At 51.9% G+C, this 26,200-nt stretch overlaps 2 protein-coding genes across 37 annotated transcripts in view; one reads left to right on the plus strand and one right to left on the minus strand.

The window, feature by feature from the left end:
* The first annotated feature begins 8,448 nt into the window (after nt 1-8,448).
* ISL2 (ISL LIM homeobox 2) lies at nt 8,449-13,691 on the plus strand. Of its 2 annotated transcripts, none has more exons than XM_019751198.2 (6): nt 8,449-8,683; nt 9,440-9,629; nt 9,706-9,965; nt 11,263-11,546; nt 12,066-12,233; nt 12,668-13,691. In XM_019751198.2, the coding sequence occupies exons 1-6, from the start codon at nt 8,626-8,628 to the stop codon at nt 12,713-12,715; spliced, it is 1,008 nt and encodes a 335-aa protein (XP_019606757.2). In that variant the 5' UTR covers nt 8,449-8,625; the 3' UTR covers nt 12,716-13,691. The 2 variants fall into 2 exon arrangements, with proteins under 2 accessions (XP_019606757.2, XP_019606756.2); XM_019751197.2 differs by having other exon boundaries at nt 8,451-8,683; nt 12,599-13,689.
* A 3,989-nt stretch (nt 13,692-17,680) lies between these two features.
* SCAPER (S-phase cyclin A associated protein in the ER) overlaps nt 17,681-26,200 on the minus strand; it is a 221,071-nt gene continuing 212,551 nt past the window's right edge. For 25 of the 35 annotated variants that reach the window (XM_074318185.1, XM_074318193.1, XM_074318192.1 and 22 more), the window contains 4 exons: nt 22,633-22,824; nt 20,285-20,336; nt 18,973-19,106; nt 17,681-18,096 (listed from right to left, as the gene is read on the minus strand). In XM_074318185.1, coding sequence (XP_074174286.1) covers nt 18,010-18,096; nt 18,973-19,106; nt 20,285-20,336; nt 22,633-22,824 — 465 coding nt within the window. In that variant the 3' untranslated portion in view covers nt 17,681-18,009. Of the gene's footprint in view, nt 18,097-18,959; nt 19,107-20,284; nt 20,337-21,371; nt 21,462-22,632; nt 22,825-25,171; nt 25,320-26,200 lie in introns of those variants that run through there. The other 10 variants (XM_074318181.1, XM_074318175.1, XM_074318182.1 and 7 more) reach the window with 4 other exon arrangements.

Consider the following 26,200-nt stretch of genomic DNA (forward strand, 5'->3'; position numbering starts at 1 on the left):
GCATTCGTAAAACCTGCTTCATATTTTCAAGGCTCGTCTGTGTTCTCAAGAAGAAATTATTTTGCAACATGCTGCCTTGCTACAATAGAGCACATGAAAACGGGCCAAACTTTGTGCTAAAAAACACCTACAGATGATGTTAATGGTGCCACTTTCAGATTCTCCTTTCAACTTATATGTTCCTTTCCATGTGTTGTCATTTCTGTGTTTGAAAATCATGACCGTGAAACCTCGAACATTTATGGGTTATGCAAACAGCTTCCTTTGGTATATTTTTAATAATCATGGCTCTTATTATTACCAGATGTTGAAATCCCAAATGATAACAGAGTGACAGACTTTAAGGATATGATTATTTGGGCAGGGGAAAGGTGATGTTTTTATTCTGAGATAGCAGGAGTCTGACCTGGGTTTGTATCCGGTTTTTTCCTCTTTCAGCTGAGATGTCTTAGACAAATTCCTGAATTTCCTTAAGACACTGATCCTCTGTCTTCACAGAGGTCAGAGAGAGCGCTGCTAATGCTGTCTTTATAGAGTTGTGGTGACAAATGTGTGGGAGTATATATGGTATTAGTTGTCTGTTGCTGTATAACAAATCAGTCCCCAAATCCAGCAGCTTGAAACACGTGTTGTCCCACGGCCTTTGAGCGTGAGGAATCACAGTGTGGCTCAGCTGGGTGCTTCTGGCTCAGTCTGTCACAAGTTGCAAACTACTGGCCAGAGCTACAGTATCTGGAGGCTGACCTGGGACTGAAGGACAGGTTTCCAAGCTCACACACGTGGCTGTTGGCAGGAGACCCATCCATATGGCTTCTGCCGGAGGCAGTGACCAGAGAGACTGACGGAGACAGACAAGCATCGAGACATAAGCTGCAGTCTTTTACATCCTGCACTCAGCAGTGACATACTGTCATGACTGCTACATTCTACTGGTCGCGCTAAGCTATCGATACAATGTGGGAGAGGATTACACAGGGTGAGCATAACAGCAGGCAGGGATCACCCAAAGCCATTTTGGAGGCTGGCTAACACCTGTGTAAGAAGCACCCAGCAGGGACACCAGACACCACAATCTCCACAGCCACGTACTGAGCACACTGTGTGCAGGCCCTCTTCTAGGCCCAGGCAGGACAAAACAAACACAGTCCTTGCCCTCAAAGGCTTCCATCCTAGAACCTCATAGCAGGTGCCCCCAAAATATGTTTTCTCCCCATAAGAAAGACAACAACAACAACAAGCTTCCTAAAAGGAGAGCCACAATCCAAGTAATTCCCACTTGGGAAAGTAGGGAGAACCTCCCAAAATGTGACATCAAAGTTGGAGCGTTCTTTGCAATTCATGGCTTTGTAATTCAGTTTAGAGGCTGAGAATTTGCATGAAGGATCTAAAGGAAAGACAACCATCAAAACTGTGAGAATAAGCTGCACTAACGAAGACGACGGTAACCACGGTCATTCAAAGCTGATTATTTTCTAAAACTCTCCTTTCAGACTTTGGCTCATTTATAGATACACCAGTAACGAAGGTTCTAAATTCCTGGGCTCCTTATCTTTGTGAAAGCAACTAAGGTGGGAGCTCCACTGCCAGTGACTCATCCACTGTCAGTTTTGTTGACGTTTACTATGACGTATGTACAATGTACAAGGTGACCTTGAGGTCAACATCTTCTACAATGCACTGTGACCTCCTCCTGCTTTGTCCCAATTAGTGAAATTTGTCTCTCCCGCTACTTTATCGTGTTAGAATATTCACCTTTCAGGCTCTTAGAGGAGGCATGTATGATTCATGGGCTGAATGGCAGAGAACTTGTCTGATTGGCAAATGAACCTTGCATCTTGCAGCCTTCACAATACCTTAGTGAAGCCTGAGGTTTGCACCTAGGACCGAGGTCTTACTAGGAGCTTACTACGTGCCCATCTCTCCAATATGCCCATGGGCAGAAGGGGACACGAGGCCTAAGTGATGCACAAGAGCCTGCAGGTCCCCAGCTGAGGCCCCCAGGAATGGTGGCCCTTCCCGCTCATGCCCTTTGCATGGAAGACTGTGGTTCGGCAGCTCTTTACTGACGGAGACTAATACCATCTCTGCTTGCAGAGGGTCAGCTCCTCTCTGAGAAGGGGCAACGGTGTGCTACTCAGGGCTGCATCATCAGTGCTCAGAAAAGGGGTTTCAAGTGACCTCCATTAGGAAGTCCCCAGGGACTACATTGTCACTTGGCCCCCAGGCATCTCTACACTGACCCACTCACACCATGAAACTGTACTGAGCACTGGCCTAAGCGACGCGCCAGGCTTTCCGGGGCCCCACATTTCAGGCTCATTCCTGACCCCCAGCTTTGCTGCCAAGCACCTCCTCCTCCCAAGCCTCAGCCCAAGATGACGATGTTTGGAGCATCTTGTCGCCAAATGGGAAAAGTCAGGGTGATGTAATGAGTCTTTCACTCAGCCCAGTGGAAACTATCCTGAAGCTAGATTTTTCTTTTTTGGTGTCAATATGTTTCCCCCTAAATGAAATGATAATAGATAGTACCTGTTGTTTCTAACATCTCACTTGGCATCAGGGAATGTGGCAGTGCCCTGTGATGTCCCGTTGTGTTTTTCTCGGTTCTTGAATTCTTGGGACCCAGTGTCACACAGACCAGTTCAATGCCCACCTCACTCTCGAGGTCTTCCCTGGTTATTCAGGGCTCACTTTGTCTTTCTAAAAAAAAAAAAAAAATCGATTTGGGTATTTTCCCTCTAAAATCATAGTGCATAGCGTACCACAATGGGTAAATCAAAAATCTGGCAAACAGAAAACTCTATAGTCGCACTTGTCAGAGAACATAAACATAGTCTGAGAGATAGCCTTCGATTCCGTTTGCTGAGTTTGTCATTTCAGTTTGTAGCAAAAATGGAGTTACTTTGCACAGGCTGTTGGCACCTTGAACGCTGCCCGCCTGTGGGGCGGTCTCTGTGCTGGGCCGGCCGAGCCTCACCACACTCTGCCTCCATGCTGGGCCTATCTTGGGTTCTGGGCATCAGGCAGCTGCCACCAGCCCGGCTCAACCTCCGGTACCTCGTCATCCACAGTCAGTACTTGGTGACCCTACTGTCCTTTGATCTCTCTCCCCCTTGCTTTCCACAGCTGTGGGCACCAGAATTCAGCTAAATGAGATTCCAACAGCAGCACAGCAAGCATTATCATTTTGTTCTGCAGGTCTTTACGAGTGCAAGGCATGTCTAAAGTGGCTGTAAATAATTTATACTGTCCATAACTCAAGCTGATCAAAACAGACCTCATCACGGTGATGCGGCAAAATCTGGTACAAGCAGCTTTTCTGCTGCCTCCAAGCCAATTACACATTCAGAGCAGATGAAGGTCTGACTGGATTCCCTCCTGAGCCGGACTAAGGCCCCCTCCACCATCACACTGATCAAATCTGTGCCCGATTAGACATCGGATAATCCCGCTGGACAAGAGCTGGCAAACAGGTTCTATTATCTTATTTAGCTTCTATTTTTGGAACGTGCCAGTAGCTCTGGCCTCTAGAAGATGTTTTCCAGTGAAAGAGGATCCTTTGCAGGTTCTTTTGAAAAATTGTTGTTTGATGGGTTTTGATTAAAGCCACGCATTTGGTGACATTTATAATTCCTACTTTGTTTCAAGGTGACAAATAGACAAAATAGGACACGAGTCTGTTGGTCCTTGTCGTGAAGGAGAAAACACACAGATTTAGCTTCTTATGAATGTGTATTGGAAAGAATAAAAGATAGCCTTCCAAACCTTTAGAAGATTACAACAGTAACTTCATGAAGAGGCATTCTCAATTTGTTTTAGGACAATTGAGGCATCTATAATGGGTAACGTGGTGTAACCAGCCCCCCTAAACCCACAACACACCCACACATCCGTGCAGGACAGAAGAGCTCATTACAACAATTCGTTTTCATGCTGGGGAAATAAATACAGAGACATCAATAACATTCTAGTCAGATGGACTCGGTCAGCTGACAGTTCCCTTCATCAGAGTCTAGAAATACTGCTCCAGGGCAGCTCTGGGCCCCCACCCACGGTCACTGACCCAGGCACTGGCCACCCCAGAAAGACGCAACTCATGAAGCGGGATTGTTGCCTCCGCTCAGATGGAGTTTTCAGCATCTTTCCCAAGAAAGTGACAAGTGAGTGGCATTCTCTTCCTTTCCCCTCAGGATTACAAGCAGAAGTTCTTCCCTCCTTCACCCCATGTCATTTGGGGTTAAGAGCAACTGACCACTGTGCACAGGTCCCCAAACAGCCTCCCTTCTTGCTGCCCACTTCCGAGAGGTAGTGGCATGAAGGCCACATGTTCACCTGCTTCCTTCACTCCGACTGCTCTCCTCTCGCCTCCAGGTCCTCACCCACGTGTCTGGCTCCCTGCAGCATAGCCACGCCCGGGCCACGTCCCCTTGGCCCAGACAATTCCTTCAAAACTCCTCAGACAGGCCGTTCTCACAGTGTGGCCCAAACTTCCCTTTCAGTCTGGCTCTTGCTGCCTCCTCACGACAGCCCAGGCACATGGCACTGCCTTGGGTGGCCCTGGGGGGGTTCCCGTCTCTGTGGCTTTGCTTGTGTTGCTGCCCATACTCATTCCTGCTCCAGCTTCATCGGGCTGCTAAGGTTTCCCCAGATGCGCTTGACTCACACACCGCTTGCTGCCTGCAAGACTGGCCCCTTCCCAATACTTTCCCAGCTCCTCTTCAGCCTGGAAGAATCACACTCAGTGTACCGGGCTCCAGGAAGCCTTTCCGGGCACCCCACTCACATCCCTTGTGTGCCCCGGCTCGCTTCACAGTGCAGACCCTAAGTCAACGGTGAACAAAGCCCAACACTAAAGTGCCAAGGACAGATTTTAATCAGTAGTAGGAGGGTCAGAGGAGCCTGGCTAGAGTTTGATCAAGCAGAGAGTCGCTGTCACCTACTGTCCTCTTCCTCTCCTCCCTACATGCTGCCTGTTTCAGTGAAGGGCATCCTGTCCACCCAGGGCCCCAGGCTGAAGCCCAGCCCTTTCGCCAGAGGCTTTTCTCTCTGCAAAGCAGCCCTCCAACCCTAGTTTGGCCGCTCCATTCCCTTTGGAGCTCAGTCTCGCCCTCTTTCCTTCTCCTCCTGTGTTTTTCATTTTCCCAATTGCTTGGATGTCGGCAAGGGGACGGATAGTTGTAGAAGAGAACTGGACACCAGAAGATGTAGGCCACGAAGTCTGCAGTCTGGCAGCAACCATGCAGGAACGCCAGGGCCCGGGGCCAGGTGAGCCGGCTGGAGCTCCCCCTTCTGGAAAGAGAGGAGAAATGCAAGTTTCCCAGAAGGCACCAGGCACAGCCCTTCCAGGACCCCTCCCCTCCCCAGATCCAGGTCTGGAGGGTTATCCTGGCGGCTACCTTCAGCGTGGGGTTTGAAAAGAAACAAAGGCTCCCATGTGTCAAAAGAAAGATAAGAGTTCATGTCCTCATCCTTGTATAACGAGCGTGTTGCTCCTCCAAGGACAAGAGTCTGCAGACTGTGGGTTTCCTAAAACAGAATGACTTGGACCCATGTCCACTCTAAACCAAGTGACAAACAAAGGAGCGAACAAGGCCCTTGCCGTCTGGACACACTCAAGAGCACAAGTCTCTAACTACTACCATGGACAGTGGTGCGAGCCTCAGCCCCACCTCTGACTGGTGGTCTGACCTCGGGAAGCTAACTGACTGATTCACATCTGGGATGCCTCGGGCAGCAAGGGCCTCCGGGGTCAGGAGGGCAGGTGGGCGTGAGACCCGAAAAGAGGTTGCCCACAGCTCGGTGGTCCCTGTCTGCTCACAGGGAGTCAGGTGGGGGCGGGGAAGAGTGCCTTGGAGAGACATCGGGGCGTCCTGGAGCCGGACCCTGACTCAACATGTTTCTTCCCCTTCCCAGGAGGCCTTCGCTGCTTTTCTCTGAGACATGGTGCCCGGGCCCACCCCGAAATTGAGCTCTCAGAAGCCTATGGCAGGTGATGATATGAACGCCCAGGCCCTTTCTGGAGGAGACTAGAGGCCTATGGGGACGGGTAAGGAGAAGGATGAAGGCAGGGGTCAGAGGACAGGCCTGGTACGCAGGTGACCTGTGGCTATCCCGTCCCCAGGGACTCCAGCAGGAAGAGCCCTGGTCTGGGTCAGGGGACCTGGCTTCCAGCTCTGTTTCTGTCACTTACAAGCCGGGGAACAGGCGGGGGGTGGGGGGCTCCATGTCCTTTCTGTTACTCGGGGTGAGAATTAGTGCAACAGCCTCCGTTGTGTGGGGCGCTCCTCTGTGCACGTGGGGAGGCCAGAGGTGCAGTGATTCCTCTGGCAGGTTCTGGTTCAGATCCTGGCTCCACACACTACCTAACCTCTCCGAGCCTCAGTTTCCTCCCCTGGGACATAGGGACGATTCTAACAATAGTACTCCTTCCTTCCACTGTTGTGAGAATAGGGGCAGTGATGATCCTGCCTTCCTCCCCATATATGCGATTCCCTGAAAAATCAGAGACAAAACACCACCAGGAAGGTGAAGGTCTCAAGCGGGTAAGAACCAGAGGCAGGCATTGGGGACCGCAGGTCCCTGCGCACGTGCATGTGTGAGCCTGCAGGCGCTGTCGGGGGGCCCCCAAACAGGGATGTGAGCCTGCCTGGCAGGCACACACAGGCAGGCACTGCACACAGCAGACAGGCTCTCAACATGAACTTGAAACAGGCTACAGCCGTGATGAGACTTCTCACAGTTTATGCGGATGGCACGCACACTGGGTGCCAAATTTTGCTTTAAGCCTTGTCTGGAGAAGAGTTTAACTCCTACAATAGCCGAAGTAGCTACTATTTTGAGCCCCCATTTTACATATGAGGACGCTGAGGCCCCCATTTTACAGATAAAGACGTAAAATGAGATGCCTGAGGTCACAGAGCGGCCTGGCGCAGACACTGCACAGATGCCCGCCCGTCACTAAACCCCGTTTCTTGTTGTTGCTGTTGTTTTAGATCGATACATCCGTTCAAACGCAGCATTCTCCCCACCCCAGACCTGCCGCAAACACATTCAAGGAGAGCGCTAGTGGCCTAAGACGCAGGAAACAACCTATTGGCACAGCGCTGGGACGCTGTGCTGAAAAGAGCTGGACCCGCGAGAAGACTTCACATTCCAAAGGCCGGAGCAGTGGTCAAAAGCCTGGGGAGTCGACGGGACTGCCGGCGTGAAGCGCTGGGCACAGCGTGGGGAGGGTGGGCGCGCACCGGCTGTGCGGTGGGTCCTCACAGAGCCGAGGCTACGTCTGCAATGCCTCTGGCTGCGCCCATTCCCCACGCGCAGCCCAGAGCTTGGGGCCAACCAGCCTTCGGTTTTCAGCAGAGGGGCCGAAGCGCCCGAGGAGACCTGGGCCCGGGTCTGGGCTCCAGTGGGGACATTTCCTCCCCAGGCTCTCACCGCGCCCCATCCCGGCACGCATCAAGCTCTTGGTGCCCTTTTTAATGGGAAAACAACACTCACTCGGTCGGATAAATGTTATTTATAATTCATGGGCTAGTCTTCGAACCCTTTCAAACAAAACCCACAGCGATTTCTTTGAAAGAAACGCCTGGACTTTACTCAGAAGTTGCGGTTTTGACGCACCAGCCGCCGCAGACGGTAAATCACCCCACGCGACACGTTTGTTTCTGATTATTTGCTTTGCAGTTGGCTTGTGAAATGAAAAAGAAGAGTTCATAAAAAATCGTTTCTTCTGGAAGTGGGACACATTCGACCCCAGCATGGTTTTCAGAAGCAGTGCTATTCGGGTGGGGAAAGGATGGAAGGAATCGGAACCAAAATGCGTGTTCCCCCCTCCCCCGCCCAAACAATGCGTGTCAAAGCTCAGTCCAGGATCCGGGAGCGTCTGTGGAGTCCGGCTGGGCGCTTCCCACCCAGTGCTCCGGTTTGGCGTTTTCCCCAGGCGGCGGATGGGGAAGTCTGAGAAGTTCATCCAAACCCCGGTGGTTGCTCCCTGCCCTCTGTCTCCAGCTTGGACCCTGAGAACAAAGGCGCACGAGAGGAGAAAGGTGACCGGCTGGATGGTGATGGTCATGTCCTAGCAGACCATTTCCCCAGCTCTCGTCCCGAGAGAGTGGATTTTAGTTTTTGTATTTATGAAAGGGAGCTTTGACAGGCGAGGCCCCCTCACTCCCCCGGTATCCAGCTCCTCACTCACTCGGCGTGCCTGGGAGGCCGCCCCGCAAGTGGAAGCGGGGTCCAGCCCCGACACCCGCCAGGCCCGAGGCTCCGCGCAGATTTCGGGGAGGGGGGCTGCACTCCATTGTTCACTCCGGCCAATCAGGCTTGCCCCGTCCCTCGCAGCCAATCCCGCGTCACCCCCGCCTTCTACCCAGCACGCCTGTCCGCCCACCCACCCACCCACCGCGGGTCCCCATCACCTCCCCCGCACCCCTGTTCTGGGGAGGCTGGTGACGCCGCAGGTCCCGCCCCTGGCCCAGCGACTGCGTGCTGACGTCATGCTGCGTGCGGGCCGGTGCGGTCGGTCCTGCAAGTCCGCGGGGCCCGACTTAGTTAGCAAAGAGCCGGCGGGGCGCGCGACCCTCGTGCTGGGCCCGGGCCGCACACTTTGCGCACGCCTTCTTCTGCATGGTGGACATTATTTTTCCTTATCCTTTTCTGGGTGCTATGGGGGATCATCCCAAGAGTAAGTCCTCCTCTGTGTGTGGCTGCGGGTGTGTTTGTGCTTCACAGGCGGTGTTTCTGCTGCAGGAGAACGTGGAGCGGATTCTACAAGTGGCTTCGATTTGACAGGACACTGGGGCGGAAAAAGCAAAACGAATGCCTTTTCTTCTGCAGGACGACTTATCCGTTGGAATCCTGCTGTTTTAATCCATAATTAGACACCTTCTCAAGCCTTAGGGCTGAGCTCAGGCAGTGAAATCTGTTCCTGTGTTGCGCTAAGGCAATTGGGGGTGATTTAGGGGTGCGGGGGTTTCTATGTGTTGCTTGTCTTTCGGTCCCGCAAGTGAGGAGGATTTCTCCAGCTTGATCTGGGATACTTAAATCAAGAAATGTCCGCGGGGATGCGAGGAGAAGCCGCTGAAAGCCGACGTGTGGTTGGGGCTGGAGGGAGTCGCCGAGGAGGGACAGGCCGGCACGTCCCCGCTCGGTGTTGACGCGGCGGGTCTGCAGAGCTCCGCTGTCCATTTACTCTTTCTTCTCACCTACACTATCAGCTTTTAGCTACAACGCAAATGGATAAAACGGCTGGGTCCAAATGAATGTTATGAATTTTTTTGGGGGGGAGGGAGACAGAAGCCTTCACAAATTCTGATTCTGCTTTTTCGTTTCCAGTTGTTTGGACCTTTAGAAAGTCCGCTTCCTTTTCCCTGTGGGCACAGTTCTCGCCGGGGCGGCGGGGCGGGTCCGCAGCCGGCCTGACGTGCGCCCTTCCCTGCAGAGAAGCCGGGCTCGGCCACGTGCGTGGGCTGCGGGAGTCAGATCCACGACCAGTTCATCCTGCGGGTGTCCCCCGACCTCGAGTGGCACGCCGCCTGCCTCAAGTGTGCGGAGTGCAGCCAGTACCTGGACGAGACGTGCACGTGCTTCGTGAGAGACGGGAAGACCTATTGCAAGAGGGACTACGTCAGGTGAGGCCGCGGGGACCTGCCGTCGGGGACTGCGGCGCCCACAGCTCCGCGCTGACTGCCCTCCCCGCGTCCACAGGCTATTCGGCATCAAGTGCGCCAAGTGCCAGGTGGGCTTCAGCAGCAGTGACCTGGTGATGCGGGCGCGGGACAGCGTGTACCACATCGAGTGCTTCCGCTGCTCCGTGTGCAGCCGCCAGCTGCTGCCCGGCGACGAGTTCTCGCTGCGGGAGCACGAGCTGCTGTGCCGCACCGACCACGGCCTCCTGCTGGAGCGCGCGGCCGCCGGCAGCCCGCACAGCCCCGGCCCGCTCCCCACGCGCGGCCTGCATCTGTCAGGTGAGCCGAGCCCACGAGGGCCCGTGTGTGGGGCCGCTGGCGCTGGGACCAAAGTTGTCCCTGCTGTGTGTTCCTGTGGGTGCAGAACCGCTGGGGACGCGGCTGAGTGTGTTGTGTGCGGGGAAGCCGCCTGTGGGTCCCTGCGAGCTGAGATGGCGTAAGTGTGCGCGTGGCCGGGGCATTTGTGGAGAACGCGTGCTCTGTGATCAGTACGTGGGACGCGGTGGTAGGAGCGGGAATGATGACAGGGAGCCTGCCTGGGGTGGGAGGGACACAGCTCCGTCCTAGGCCTGGGCTCTACAGTCTGACCCCCCAACAAAGAGCTGCTGTCAGTGTTTTGAGGCCCAGTTCGATGAACAGCTTAGCCAAGAGCTCATCGGTGGGGAGGGAACACAGTGGATTCCCGACCCCAGAAAACACCCCGAAAGGGCATGCTCTGAGTCTTGACCCGCCTGCCTGGGGGTGGCGTCTGAGTGCGTGGTTGGGGTCCCAGGTGCCCGGTGGGCAGCTGTCGACCGGAAGCGGCGGTCCCCAGACCAGGCTGCACGTCTGGTGCTGTGCCGCGTGGCGACGCCCCTCTCCCCTGGCCCTCCGCGTCTTCTCTTACAGAGCTAGGAAATCGGGCTGGGTGGGCTCTTGCAGATGTTCATCCAGAGCAAGACATGCCTGGAGGGGGGCTGCCCGTGGACTAGCAGAGCGGCTGCGGACGGGAGGGAGCCGGTGCACGGAGCACCGCGGACTGGGACCGCACAGGCGCCCTTTTGTTTGTCGCGGGCAGTGAGCCTCGGGCCCTGTTTCCCGGGTGGAGAGAACCTGAGGCCGGGCGAGGGCAGTTCTGGCGCCGCTGGGCCGGCGACCCTGGAGCTTTGAGGGAGGAGCCGCGCCCAGCTGATCTCGGCGGCCTGATCCCAGTAGCCTCTGAACCGGGTGTGGGGAGGCCTCTCGCGAGCCCCCCGGGCGCGAGGATCAAGCCCCCCAATCCGGCCCCCTCCAAAGCCCCGGGCGTGTCCCCCTCATTTTCCTCTATCCCCAGTCCCACGAGCCCCCGCGGGCACCCGGGGGTCCGGTAAGTGCTGGAGGCTCGCAGGGAGCGGCCACTGCGCGCTCCGGGGAGGTCGCTGCGCCGCAGCCGGGTCGGGGACTCGGGAAAGGACGACAATGCGCACCGCCCTCCGGGTGGGGCGAACAGACGGAAAGTGAGGCGAACACCGCAACGAAAGGAACGAATGGGAGGGAAACGAAATCGGGCGGCGGCGGGGCCGGCGGCCCCTCACTCACCCGCGTCCCTTCCGCGCAGACCCCGGGGCGGGCCGGCAGCCCGCGCTGCGCCCGCACGCGCACAAACAGGCGGAGAAGACGACCCGCGTTCGGACCGTGCTCAACGAGAAGCAGCTGCACACCCTGCGGACCTGCTACGCCGCCAACCCGCGGCCGGACGCACTCATGAAGGAGCAGCTGGTGGAAATGACCGGCCTGAGCCCGCGGGTCATCCGCGTGTGGTTCCAGAACAAGCGATGCAAGGACAAGAAGAAATCCATTCTGATGAAGCAGCTGCAGCAGCAGCAGCACGGCGATAAGACGGTGAGGGGCCGTGGGCAGAGCCGGCGTGTGTGTGTGTGTGTGTGTGTGTGTGGCGGGGGGGTGGGTGGGGGTGAGGCTGGGCTTCGCGCCCCGCAAACGCGTTCCATTTTCTGGGGAGACTGGAGCCTCCGGACGGCGTGTGTTTGTGCCTCCAGAGCAAGGCTTTCCGTGGAGGCTTAGGGCTCCTCGATTATTGCATCCTGGTCCCAGCCGCTGACCTGAGCGAGAGTCCGCGGCACAGGTCGGAACCCAGGGCGGGCCGGCTGTGACCCGCCTAGCTCGCTTTCCCTTGCCCGGTGGCTCCTAGCACTGAGGCTGGCCTGTGGTGGCGTGTTTGCCGCCCGGGGTGACCTCGCCGGGGAAGGAAGGCTCACCCGGGTGCGGTCGAGAGCGCGCCTCCCTGAAAACCGCCTCAGGCCCCAGATCGCGCGCCAGTGCCGGGACCCCAGTCTCAAAGGTGGCGGGAAACTCAAGACCTAACTCGAGTGCGCCCCACCCCCACTTGTGCTTGTCTCAAAGAGCCTCCAGGGACTGACCGGGACGCCCCTGGTGGCGGGCAGCCCCATCCGCCACGAGAGCGCCGTGCAGGGCAGCGCGGTGGAGGTACAGACGTACCAGCCGCCATGGAAAGCGCTCAGCGAGTTCGCGCTGCAGAGTGACCTGGACCAACCCGCCTTCCAGCAGCTGGTGAGGCCCTGCCTGGCCCGCGCGTCCTCAGGACTCCGGGTGGGATTAGCGATTTAGCCAAGGTGCGGGGGAGGGGAGGCTTCCCACGGGATCAACGGCTGGGACGGCCCCTGGCAATGGGGGGGGGGCGGGGGCTGCAACCGCACCCCAGCCCACAATTCACTCGAAGCCAGGTCTCCCAGGATTAAAGCGCTCGCAGGAGGGGTCCAGGGATGACCCCGCTCTAGGATGCCTGCGTGCACTTGGGGGCCTGGCCGACTTCCCCGCAAGGGCTGTCTACCAGCCGGAGACTCCTCCCCAAGGGGCACCCCGACTCGCAGCCCCGGCTCGGGCGCGCCTTCACCGCTTCTACCTGGCGCCTCCAGGTCTCCTTCTCCGAGTCTGGCTCCCTGGGCAACTCATCCGGCAGCGACGTGACCTCCCTGTCTTCACAGCTCCCCGACACGCCCAACAGCATGGTGCCGAGTCCCGTGGAGACGTGAGGGGACCCCGGGCCCGCGGACCGCGCATGCTCCCTGCATGAGACTCGCCCGTGCTCAGGCCCTGTCAGCTGACAACTCTTGCCTTTGTAATTGTTATTATTATTACTTAAAGAGAGAGGTCAGAGAAGCGTCAGGACAGCCAAGAGCGCCAGGACGCACCTGCTTTCCACCAGATCCGAGAGCCCTGCTCTGAAGACGCGTATTTTTCCAGAACCAGAATTTGGGATTTACTAGCGTTAGCTCTGCCCTCTCCTCTCCCTGCGTCCGCGGCTCCGTGGCTCTCGGGGCCCCAGCGCGGACAGGACGCGACAACCCAGAGGAACAGACCTCAAGCCCCCAAAGCGCATGAATACCGGAAAAAGTAGAAATGAGACTTACCTTGAAAATGCTTAAATTATCAGTCGACGGATGACAGAGCGTGTGAGCCTTTGCCGAACAAAACGTAAGTTATTGTTATTTATTGTAAGAACAGCCAGTTCATGGTGGGACGAATATTTTGATCTTAATAAAAAAAAATAACAACCCGGTGCGATGCTGCTCCTGTGGGCTGTCGGCGCCATGAGGCCCTTACTGCTCAGGTGCGGGCCCGGGCCTCGCGGGTCCTCGCACCCGCGCCTCGTGCGCTGCCGCACCGCGTGTCCACGCGCGGCCGGGGGCGGGCCTGGCGGGGATTGGACGCCGCGCGGGGGGCGGGGCTGCTTCCGTGCGCCACGCGCGGTCCCCATGCGCGTGCGCGCGAGGCCGTCCCGGAAGCGGCGCGCCCCCTACTCGCGGCCCCTCCCCTTCCACGGGAGCTGGTCGGCGGGAGCGCGCGCGGCAGGCGGGCTGCTGCGTTTGGGCGGGAAACTGCGACACTCGGGTGGCCGCGGATATGCGGCCTGCGTCCTGAGGTCAGGCCCGCGAGGACGAGTCCCGCTCCCACAGCCCGGGCTCAGCTCCCAGTGCCCCCAGGCCCGGGCCGTGGACCCTCGCCCCAAGTTCGGCCGGTGCACCAGGCACTCCCGTCGGTCTGGAGGCCCGAGCGCGCCGCCTGCCCGGCCCCGCGCCGCCGTAGCGAGGCCCCCGGGGTCCGGAGGACGGGGCGCGTCCTCCGCGCCGCCCCGCGGGTCTCGCCGGTTATTAATTCTCGTCTAGACGGAGTAGAGGCGGGCGGCGGCCCCTTATCTGCGCCGGCATCACCTGCAAGCGATACACCGCAGGAGCCACAGGGCCCCACTAGGACCGCGGGTCCACCCAGAACCAGTCTGGCGTGTCCTTGGTTTATTTTCTTTCCAGACCCGAATGCAGGGGCGGGGATGGCCCAGGTCACTCGGTGTGACATTTCAAACCCTGCCACTTGTTTTCTTGAAAACTGGCTTTAGAGATCGCAGGAAATAAGCGAGATACCGAATCTCCAGCAGCCCCGGGCAAGCACACAAAACGCAGGCTCAAGTTTTACCCTTCACAAACATTTAACCCTTTCGCAGCCTTGCTCGGTGGACTGCGGGGTGGGCCACCAGCCTACCTGTCAACCCGCTGCTCTTGAAGAATGTCTGGTTTCCGTTTCCTTGTCCCTGGAGTTAAATGAGTCACACGTATATCCTTCTTTGCCCAGGATTTATTTGGAAAGAACGGCAGCGCCCCAAGTAGGGGGTAGTTTCTCTTTTAGCTCAGATAGTCTGGAAACGAAAAAGGTGTCTGCCGGGCGCCTGGTCGCAGGGTAGAGGAGGAGGTGCCTTGTGTAAAAAGGCCGTGGGTTGCTTGGATGGCCACAGCCACTGGAACAGAGCTGATTGCAGGACTCTGGCTGAGAGATGGAAGGCTGGAAGACTGGCTGGCACTTACTGAAAGAAAATAGGAGATGGGGAAATCGGGCCACATTTATTATCTTGCTTCCTGAAAGTCAAAGTGATGCTAGCACAAAAATTAAACAGAATATCCCCTTCTTCGGGATTTAGGAAATGGTGCTGTAAACTTAGAGATAAAGGAAGAGATATGTAGGGTTAATGAGGACCAGCTTTACCTCCCAATAACCCAGAAACGGTTTTGATAATCAGGGTTAGGCTCTTGGAGGCTTCATTGTCTTAACTTAGACCATTCCCTCCCAAACAGAAATATAGCTATTTCCTTTTACCTTTTGACTGGCCATTGGATAGGGGGCTAAACTTCCAAAAAAAAAAAAAAGAAAAACTTGCTTTCAAAAACTTGTGAATTATCCAGACTACTGGGTTTTGTCATTTTCAAAAGGAAACAATAGGTCCTTCAATAAAGAATTTCATTAATGTTTGTTGTTAATTAGCTCCAAGTTTTTGCTTTTGACAGGCTTTTTTCAGCAGTGTTTTAATGCTAGGAATGGAAATAGCTATCTAGTTTTGATCCATAGATCAAAAACCTAATTCCTCTTTTTGATATTTATGTGAGCGTGTGTTTTTGAATCTTGGGAAATAACCCAGATAAAAGCGGTGATGGTGTACCACGATGCCTGCCTGTATCTATCTGTATCACTGTATAAAGCGTCCTAGGCTTTTCTCCTGCAGTTTGTTGCTAGCTGCCCAAAGGGGCAGGTCCTTTTCCATGTGGGTTTCCAGGGAAAGGGTTTGACTTTGAAGCTTTATTATAGTGGTTCCTGGTGAGGTGTCAGATCTATGGTTAGTTACATTAATAAATATCATTTTTAATGGCTCCCAGGTCACCTTTAAACATCTGTAATACAGTAAAGATTTTCTTGTAAATTGAATTATGTGTAACAATTACAAGTGTTGTATGTTTACTGAACGTTTATAGTGAGATGCCCAATTGCGTAGTAACAAGTCATTTCAGTAAAAGGCCATAGGTGGAAAATGGGAGTTATTTAAGTGGATTCACTTTAGAATAAGATATTCTCAGATTTATCTAATAATTTGAATAGCTCTATGAAATTGAGGCAGGAAAGGGATTCCCAGAGATGGAAAGGCTTCTGGTTATTACACCACAAAATTTAATACATGTTGAAAGGCTGCATAATTCTGGGAAATTCAGAGCCCCTGTGCCAGCATTCCCAACAAAGTTTATAATTTAATGGGCTGTGAACAGAAATCAGCTTTTCAGTTTTGAATATGGACTCACTTAAAACTCAGTTGTGTCACGGCTGCAAGTACTGGGTTTAAGTGAGACACTGTCTAAAATTGTTCTCAAGAAAATGTGAGATTATGCGACTGCGGCTTTTGGGGGAGGGCATAAATTGCCACACAATTAGCTGGCTGTGTTTTCCCATCCAAATGAGTGTTCGCCAAAGAGAGCGAGAGAGTGAGTGAACATCAGTGCGCTGGAGAGAGGAAACAATGAATGAATAATAAACTATCTGCAGAGAAGTTCCCAGTGGACTTGCGATAAAAGCAGGAAATTCAGTTTATTAAGATGATGTAGGGAAGATTAGAGGCTTTTACATATGGGTCTGATTGATGTAAAGGTAAACTTTCTTCAAGATACAGGGATTCAATGCAAGAATGAGGATTGAGTCACAATATCAAACTAGCACCTTGTTGAGAGGCTGTGCATGGGGACGAGAGTAGTAATGGGAAAGAAGAAGGGCTCAGAAAATACTCCATTGGGGTCCAGATTTGGGTGGGGAGTGGCTCAATGTAAAAATCAAGTTTGGGGCGCTGGCAGCAATCGTGCCAGAAAGGCGGGAGTGCCAGGTGAGTGTGGCTTCAGATGAGGGCACCTCAGGGTGGAGAGGTCAGCAGCTGGAGGGAGATCACCTACTTAAGGGGGTGGTTTGCGTACAGAAGGCAGGATACCCCCCTCCCGGCATCGTGGGAGCAGAGAGAAGGTACTGGAAGAACAAGGTGGTGAGTAATCCCTCCCCGATTACTGAGACCCCAGGATTTAGAAAGCGGGCAGGGAGCTCTGCAAGAAATGACCAAGGTGGTGGGAGGGGTAGTCAGACCAAGGTCACGGCGCCGCCCGCCGCTAGGCGGTAAGACAGCCCGGGCTTGGTGGGTTGGCCCCATCCCTGACGGGGACCGAACCGCACGGACTGGGGCAGAAGCCGTGGGATTACAAGTTTTCTTGCTCCTGGGAGGTGGTCACCGTGTGTCGGTTACTTCGGCTGTAGACCAAGTAAGAAGCGCAGTGTATCTGGGGCGTCCTGCAGCGAGCCTCATAAATCGCTGACTTCTCCTCTTGGCGAAGGTGGCTGCTCCATGGTGGCGTACAGGGTCTGTGGCCCCCCGGTCCGGGTCCGGGTCCGCCGGAACCGGTTGCAGTGCAGACGAGCTGGAGCCCAGGGTCCCGGCTCGGGGTGAGGTCGCCTGTTGTCGTTGTGAAATGGGACCTGTACGTTCTCCCCACTTGGGAAGCTGCAAATGCAGCAGCTGCGTGGGCTCGGTCCCGAAAGTCAGCAAGTAGGTTTGCTGCAAACACCGAAGAAACGTCTTTTCCGGCGCCCCTCCCACGTCTTGAATCTGAGTATTCAGACCTGTTTTTTCCAAACAGATAGTTGTCCTCGGTAACGTCCTTCCTCACCCGCGGAAACGGTGGCTGCTGTCACTCAGCGCCTGCTCTGCGCCGCCGGCTTCGGGTGCAGAAGCCGCGTGGGCTCAGACTGCACCGAGCGAGCGAGCGCTGTGACCTGGTCCTGTAAGTGGCTTCCGGCCACACGCATTTCGGGAGCTGCTTCGCGGTCATTCACTGTAGCTGATCTTTTCGGGTTGGGTTTTCTTCCGGTGAGTGACTTGGGTTGGGCAGTGCGGAGAGGCTCCGAGTGCCGGGCAGGTTAGGCAGACAGACCCACGAAGACACTGCTCTGAATTCACTGCGAGCAGCGGAAAACAGTCACGTAACTGGAATGGACCAGTGTCCTAAATATCTCTACTCCTAACACCTCACTGAGGTAAAATTTCAACAGGTTAACTTTCACCAGGTCTTTACCTAAGACGCTTACAGAGCTGCAGCTGGCACTTTTTTCAAAATTGTATTGCTGTAACAAGAAAAGTCACCACTGCAAACAGAATAAGGTATTTTATTACCAGAACAGAAGAGACTTGCTAATTTTATGTCTACCACCCATATTACAAATGCAGAGTACATATTAACGGATGGAAGCTACCAAACTCCAAAATATTGTGCATAAATGCAATAAACTCAACAGCAGAACATTACAGTACGGACAGTCAGTATAAATAGTGCAAAGGATAAACTCTGTCTACCGTACAGGGGAGAGTGCAAACATGTGAAAATGACTTTCTTCAGGAACAGCTAGAGGGTTTGAACAATTTAAAATATTAATAAGGGTACTCAGATATAGAACCAAAACATTTATTATTTTTCTTTTTTTAAGAAAAACTGTCGAGCGTCTTCCCAGGCCTGCTGAGGAAATCTGTTAGCCAGCTCAAGATAGTCTTGGGAGCCGAGGCATTTTCCTGAGAGGAAAAAAGGAAAAGAATTAAATTAAAAAGAGTTACAATTCTTTAATATTTATGAAATTAAAATTATTTTATCTGAATACAAAGTGGAGACATAAACTTCAAAGAAACCATGATACAGTTCATGTAAACAAGGTAATTGATTAATAGTATAAAATATACAGTATATTTTAATCACAATGTGTTTTATGCTTCTAACATATTCAGACATTAACCTCTATGTAAAATTTTCTTTTGGATTGCAGAGTAAGAAAATAGTTGAAAATAAGTATGGTGAACAAAACAAAATGACAGCCATATATTCTATCCTTAAGTTACCCTTAGAGGGTAAATCTGTATGTAAACTTGACATAGTCTATTTAGTTTAAAACACGATTTTACTTTAAATATCACTAAAAATGCTCAATCTGGCATCTAGTCACCTATCTAAGAAAGCAGGGTCCAATCAGGAGCTTTCCTGACCACTGATGTAAGCAGAGCCATAATGTCACAGCTGGGTAGCCACCCGAATGGTGGGCATTTGCAAACCAGAACTTGTCCTGGGTAGTAAGCAGGCGATGCTACCAGGAGCTTCGTGGGTCAATGAGCTCAAAATGTCTTGAAACATTTTATGGGGACTTAACCTAAACAAAAGGGGAACAGGTGGCAAGGTGTAAACTGGCCACTTAGTGAGGTATCATCATTCCTTCAAAATCAAGTAACACATTTTGAGCTGTCACCAAATATAGTGGGGACTGAGCAAAGCAGAGACCAGTTCCCCATTGGCTGCTCTGTGCAGTAAGCTCACTGTAATTAGGGAAGTCAGGGGGCTTGGAGAAGAGGGTCCCTTGGGAGGGAGAGAAAGAGGGTGAGATTCCTACAGGCCTAGCCCACCGGGCAGGGCAGATGGAGGCAGCCCCAGGGACCCTGCCGCCAGGTACACAGCACTTGCTGACTCATCCTCAGGAGCTGGAGGAGGAGGAAAAAGAATGTCTCCACTGCTGACTGGTGAAGAAATGGCTGTACACCTAAAAATAATACATTAGAAGATTTTTCTAGGTACGTTCACATATTCACAATTTTTACAAGTGTTTTGTAAGAGAACGTAACAAATTATGCTGATTTCTCCCGAGTAGCCTCCAAGAGTGGTTTTTTTTTTAAGTCTGAGTCAGAGCAGAACTGAACTTGCACACTGATTCTGGCTTAGACAAAAGGTACTGACTCTGATGTTGACTTGAATTTCTAAGAAGGGGCACAGCTTTCTGTTTACTTCTCTGAGTTCCTGAGTCAATAAACATGACATATTTTTCATGATATTGTTACAGCTTTAGTTGTATTCTCTTCGCTGTACTTTTCAACACCTGCCCGCTATAGGTAACTTTGTGTGTGTGTGTGTGTGTCAGAGTCCAAGGGGGAGCCTCCCACCCCCCGCCAAGTAAGGGCTGCTGGTGGGTGCCCAAGAGGGTCCTGCTGGGAGGGGTCTCTGATAGGCCACTTTAAAGACTTTCAAACTAGTGGAAGATTTGGGGACAATCTGGGTCAGGGTCTCGGTCAGAGGTGCTGTCATGACAGAGCGGAACTGATACATCTGGGTGGCAGAATATTAGAAATAGGAAAAATGCTCTTTAAAATTCTACATCTCCAGCTCTGATCACAGGAAACACCTCAGCAGGAACACTACAGGAAAAAAAGCTTGTGATCTGATAGCTTTTTCTCAATTTCACATTTTCTCAAACAATTTTTGCATTCTTTATTTAAAAAAAAAAAATTCAAGTACTTCAATTTTGGGGGAAATATGTGCTCCTGTCATTGATAATTTCATTCTGAACACGGATAGGGAACCAAACCTATGTGATTTCACATTTATGACAATCCTGCAGGCCTATGCTAATGATCTGATATCTCCTATATTACTAAATAAATTTAGCAATTATTCACCATTTCTTATATCTTACATGAGGCGAGTATAAATTACACAAAGATGTTTTGTGCTTTTACTTCCATAGATTTCTCTGCATATTCTGATGCACTCATGCTTGACGACAAAATCGATTTCTTTACTCACTGAAATATACTTGGTATCTGAATTGCACATATTTTAGGTGATGTAATTAAGTTGATTTCTCTAACAGTTCCAGAGGATGGAGTGAGAAACATGTCCGTTCAGCTAACAAACACATGACATTTAATTTCAATAGAGACATACCTTTGGGCTGATAAGACTGGTTATCTGCCTGACCTGGAGTCTGTGCAAAATCCTGTGTAAGAGCAGAAAAGTGTTTTTATACCAATGCTACAAACAGAGAATTTCACTGAGGGCGACTTTAAAAATGCTACTGGGAAAAAAATGCTACTGAATTCTGAAACAACTATTTTTTCACAAATACTATGGAACCCAAATATAAAAACTGAAGAAACTGACGTTGAGTGCGGGTTCTCATAAATTTAAATCAAACAGTAATGACTTACATTTTGCTACTTTTTTTTTCATCTAACGAACTAAACACTTTAGTCAAATTTACTGTATTAAAATGTTGACAGATTTCTAACGTTTTTTAAAAACACAACTATTAAAGTGCTTATGTATTATTCTACAGCTTAAAGTCCAGTAATTTTGCTTTTAGATGGAAAATGAAAAATGTAGTATATGATATGTAACTTTTCAGAAACTACAAGCTCCTATTTTTAATAGCATTTTCTAGTGACTGTTAATAACCTAACTCATGGAGACCTCGAAGAACCATTTTATAAACTACAATCCAATGTATATTCATTCCCTTGAGCACAATTATTTTTTGAAAAACACCTGATTTTACTCTACTAATGTAACATTTAATATTCTATCCCAAATAAGCACTGTAAGAAACTTCCAAAGCATTTACATGATTCATGTGTTAAACTGTATGGTGAATGTGTGTTAAACTAGCATTCGCTTACGGGTAAATGTGTGCTGAATGTAATAGAGCAGAGTGGATTTACAAGTACTTTCAGATCAATACAAGATGAAAACAAGTAACATGTACGATCGCTACCACTTTAGATCCTGGTACCATTAATATTTCCACAAACTGTTTCCCAAGCTGCTGAAAACGTAAGGGACTCAACTGGTACAAGCACTCATCTGCTCTCTGTCCTCAGCGTTTCGGCTGAGCCCGGCTCATGCCAGAAACCCTGCACAGTACCTTCCTGGCAGCACTTCCCGCCCTGCTTTTCTCACTGCACTCAGCAGCAGCCGACATGCTGTTTGTGTAACTTATTTGTTTTTTGTCTGAGTACCCCCGTTAATGAAAGATCTATGAAGGCAGGAGTTTTTATCTGGACCATTCACCGCTGCAGGCCAGTGCCCGGAGCAGCATCCAGTGCACGTAGCCACTCCAAGTCACCTGTCGAATGAAAGAGTGAATGATCGAACTTAAGATCAGCCTTAAAATTCTCTGTATTTTTTATTTAATTTAATGTAATCCTAGAGCTCTAAGAAGACATGAAGAATCCTAAACACTGATAAGGTGGTTATATGACTTTAAGTTTCTAATTTAATCCTAAGACGTTCTATAAAAATTTGTACCCTACCCATAGAACTCAGTATCTTTGAAAAAACCTTCAGAAAATGGAACCGAGGCTAAAACAAAACAACTCTGCTGAAAATAAAACATTTCTGAACATAAATGGTCTAGTTGCATTTTTAATTGATCATCTAATAGAGAACAGTTTAAAGATTGTAAACCCTAATTGTTTCCAGGGTAGGCACCAGCACACCCTTTCAACAGGTACGTCTGCACATCGGGCAGGACACCACCGGAGCGGAGCTCTCCTTCCCGTTTTGTCACTGCACTACGCCTGCTAGGCACGTCTGTGCCAGGGAGCAAAACCTCACTGACTTTATGGTGGAACAGCTGGAAGAAAATGGAAGACTTTCAGCACATCACGGTCTACAATGACAGGGGAAGAAAGCATGGGATCAGCTCTTAGCAAATATTCAAGGACAGCCAGCTTGATTTTCCCACTGCCTGTTGACCAAGTTAGTTTAGATGAGAAAATACTGCCCTGCCTCACTACAGCGCCAATTCTGACTCCAGTCCTACAGACTTCAACTGATCAGAACAGGGAAGGCCACACTTAAAGTTTTACATTTCTATAAAAGCAATATAACAGGTTTTTATTATACACACACAGATCTGTGTATACATATACGAAGAATACTTATTTAAACGTTCATAAATAAACTGAAGTTTTAATTGATCCTTCTTCAGCAATCATTATCTATTCCTTAGAACTAGAATAAACGTAAGATGAATGGAATAGTTAGAGCCTTAAGAAGTCTGGCAGGCTTTTAAAAACATTTCCTGAGTGCAGGTTTACTATTTCATTAACTGGAAAAATATCCTTTCCTTGAAATCCTCCAGGTAGAAATTACACAACACTCAGCCCCAGTTTTACTATCCCGAGAACTGAGCAATTAATTTTCAAGCACAGAAACACGTGAAAGCGTTAACAAGTAGTGTGGATGCCAGAGCCGACAGCTTTCGCTTGCACACGAGCCAGAGACACAGGTACCTGGATGAACGTGGCCAGCAGGGCACAGGTCATCTCCTGCTCCAGGGCGGTCTTGTTCTGATGGTTGTTGTAACACGCAGCGATAAGTGACGGGAACAGCACTCTGATCAGCCGAGGGTCACTGAAATACCGGAAGGGCAGCTGGCACAGCTTCTGTAGCACCGTGGGGTGACGGCCTGACTGTACGATCACCTGGAACAGGAAGAAGCCCAGGTCACCTGCCAAAGAGGCCCGGCCGTTCCTGCTCGCTCTCCTCCATCAAGAGGCTCAGTAAGAACCCTGGAGGGCACGACGAAGGAGCTAAGGAGCAAGCAGCCTCCCAAGGCTTCCCTGAGCTTCACCTCAGGGACATTTGAAAAGAGCAGAACTGAAGACCTCTGGTTTCCTAACTGAAGGAAACGTTCCAAGCTGAGCAGCCATTTAAGTTATTGGACTCGTCGAGGAAGGCAGAGCTGTCCTGCAGCGAGGAGGCCCAGGAAAGGCTCTCAGGACACACCCTGCTTGACACAACGCCTAGCTCCCCCGCCCCCGAAAGCAGAGCAGCCAGTCCTTCAAAACTGCCAACAGCCCCCACAGAAAGCCACGGGCTAGTGCGGCCCACCCACCGCACCCTTCCCCACCCTTGCTCACAGCGCACACAGCATACAGGACAGGACAGTTCGGAAAGAAAGGGGATTACAGGGGACTGGGCAGACTCAGCAGGGCCCCTGAAATCCTGCCTCTGGCCCACCTCCTTATCTGTGTTTCCATCAGGGCCACTGAGCCTAAAAGCAGAGTTGTTTATATAAATGAGACCGCTGTCTTGGAGCGGTTAGGTTTACAGCTGTGCCTTTGCAGAAACGGGGAGTGCACTTAACGGGCTGCAGGGAGGCCCTCCGAATTTGCTCCCTAGGCCGAAACGATAAACTAAGAAATGTCACAATCAGGTCTGTTTCAAGTAACCTTGATGAGACAGTTCCAATAGGAAAGAGCTGGGTGACCCTGCCTGGTAGACGGGGAAGCTCCCAGAAGGGCAGGGACACGGTAAAATCTAAGGTTGGACTGTAAATTGTACTTGGAAAAACACATTTTACAGGTACACACCCAGACAGGACTGCATTCAAATGAAAACCAGAGGGGAAGAGTGAGCAGCAGAGGCAGGAGACATAAATCATAGGGATTTACAAGTTTTCAAAGTGCTTTCAACAATACTCGAAGAACACACTCTCAAGTGAATGATAATGCAGTTTGGTTTCAGACAAAATCAACAAAGCAATAGTTCACATATTTTAGTTCAATAGCTAAAATGACATCAAAACCTTCAGAGAATGTTGACAGGGACCTGCTAATACCTTCAACTCCAGCAGGAATTTTACAGACTCGCTGTGTGACCAGGCAGCACCAGGCTATGTGTGCTGCCATCTCTGACACTGGCTGAGAAGAATATGCCCTATCATCTATTTTAGTGATAAAGCATTGACTTAAATCTTTATTTTAATTATTAGCTACAAATTTTGTAGCAAAGCCAAATGCTCACCACTTACAATTCATAATGATACCATTACTAGAAGTCTCTTTTCCCCCATTGGACAGAAATGAAGAACCAGTTTTTTCCTCGAAATGTCACTGTTAAAATGCTCTTACTAGGAGTCACTCATTGGGAAGGTGCTGGAGTGTCCAGTCTGGCTGGCAGAGGCACACTGTGAACTCAGACGACAGCCAGGATCTTGGGCAACGTGCACGGAACAGGAGAGTTCAGCTGCAGGAAGGCTCCCCAGGACTGCAGACCCTCAGTGGGGTGAAGCAGAGCCCTCAGGGGCCTGTCGGTCCCAGTCTAGGAACAGAGCTGGTTGTCAGCTGCCTGTCAGCAGTGCAGTGAGGACCCGCCAGTGGCCAGGACTTCTGAGTCCCCGGACTGTAGAAGACACTCATGGATGTGGGCAGTTTGCTTACCCACAGGACCACCTATGGCAGACCAGCTGCTTGTAGGTGAGGGGTCCAGCCCTGGGGTGGTGAGAGCCACCCACCCTGGCCAGCACGAGCCAGAGTGGGACAGGTAGTGGGCACTGCCCTTGGACAACATTTCAGACGCTGTGAGGAGACAGGGTTCGGAGGCCCAGGAAGGGGCTAAGCTGTAGCACCGATACTCAGTGGACAAGACCCAGGTGGGCTGGTGGCACCGGGCAGGCAGCTGGATGTCATGAGCAAAGCTGAACCATTGGCTGGCTGCATTGGGGTCAGCACTTCCCCTAGGGATGGGGAGACAGGCTGGGACGCCAGCAGCCTGACCTTGGCCTCGAACTCCTGACAGATTGTAGTGAGGGCAGGGCTCATTATTTCATTCGGTCACTCCCAGGTCCTAGCTGGTCAAATGTCACCCTGGACTACTCAAGAGAGTCACATGGCACGTGACAGTCCCATGAAGGCAAGGAATGTATATACTTCAGGGAAATTTCAGATTTACAACTCAGCGTTTTCTCTGTATGCTTTACTGATATGGCTGGTCTGTCACCTATGTTCAGCAAGGTGACTGCCACCTTGAGCCCACTGGGTCACCCACCTCTGCTTCAGGGTACATGGGCCAGCACCAACCCATGGAGCCTGTCCAGAGCGCTGTGCCAAGGCAGGGAGGGCCTGGCCATCAGGGAGCCGGCGGGCAGGGATGGTGTGGGCCACGCTGAGAAGCGCCACTCAAATGTGATGTCCACCTGCAGGGGCAGAGCAGGGTTCCGAGGAGACAAAGGCTTTTCCAACAGCATTCAGATTAAAAGAGACTGAAAATGAACTTTCCACTTTCTCTCTGCTGTGATTCCAGAATCGGTACCAAGTGAAGACTGGGAGGTCTGGCTTTCTGCTGCCCCTCGGTCACCAGCCGGTCGTGCAACCCTCGGCCAATCGCTCCAGTGCTCTGTGTCTGAGGGGGGAGAGTTTCTCACAGAGCAAAGTCTCAGTGATGCACAACACACACACCTCTTAGGCGAACCAAGTGCACACATCTATGTTGCCAGTACCCAACTAACGAAAGAACGTGACCGAGGGTGCTGGCCCTTAAATAAATTCTCTCACAGAAAATCAGACTCCTATGTTCTGAATTTAAGACAAAGCGTGCAGAAACTATTTGTCACATCAGAACACACGAGAGCACTTCAAGGCCTTCTGGGGTCCAATCTTGTTGTTCGCTGGGGATGGGCCCATGGGCAGCACGGGTCATCCTGCAGACTCCTAAGCAGAGGCCAGGGGCTGGGACCGTCACTGCAGGAGGGCAGCTTTCACCCAATGCCAGGGTCCTCACCGCGTCCTTCCTTAGTAGCACGGCAGAGGGAAAGAAGACAGAGAGGGAGAGAGGCCCCATGTGGGGACTGTCAACAGTCCTGGGAAGAGGGGTGTTAGGAGGAGGCCGGCGTGTGGCATGGCCTGCTGCAAAGGGCCAGGAGGGTGAACGCTGGCATGAACAAGGCATCTGGTTAGAAAGGAATGTGGAATAGACTCTCACCTACTGAGCCCCGACCACCGACAGGACTTGAGGCTCCAGTCTCTGCTCTAGCCAGTGAGTGTGACCTCAGTGCACCGAGAGGCCAGCAGAGAGCTC

Source organism: Rhinolophus sinicus, linkage group LG13 (assembly GCF_036562045.2).
Source record: "Rhinolophus sinicus isolate RSC01 linkage group LG13, ASM3656204v1, whole genome shotgun sequence".
In the NCBI taxonomy this organism is placed as follows: domain Eukaryota; kingdom Metazoa; phylum Chordata; class Mammalia; order Chiroptera; family Rhinolophidae; genus Rhinolophus; species Rhinolophus sinicus.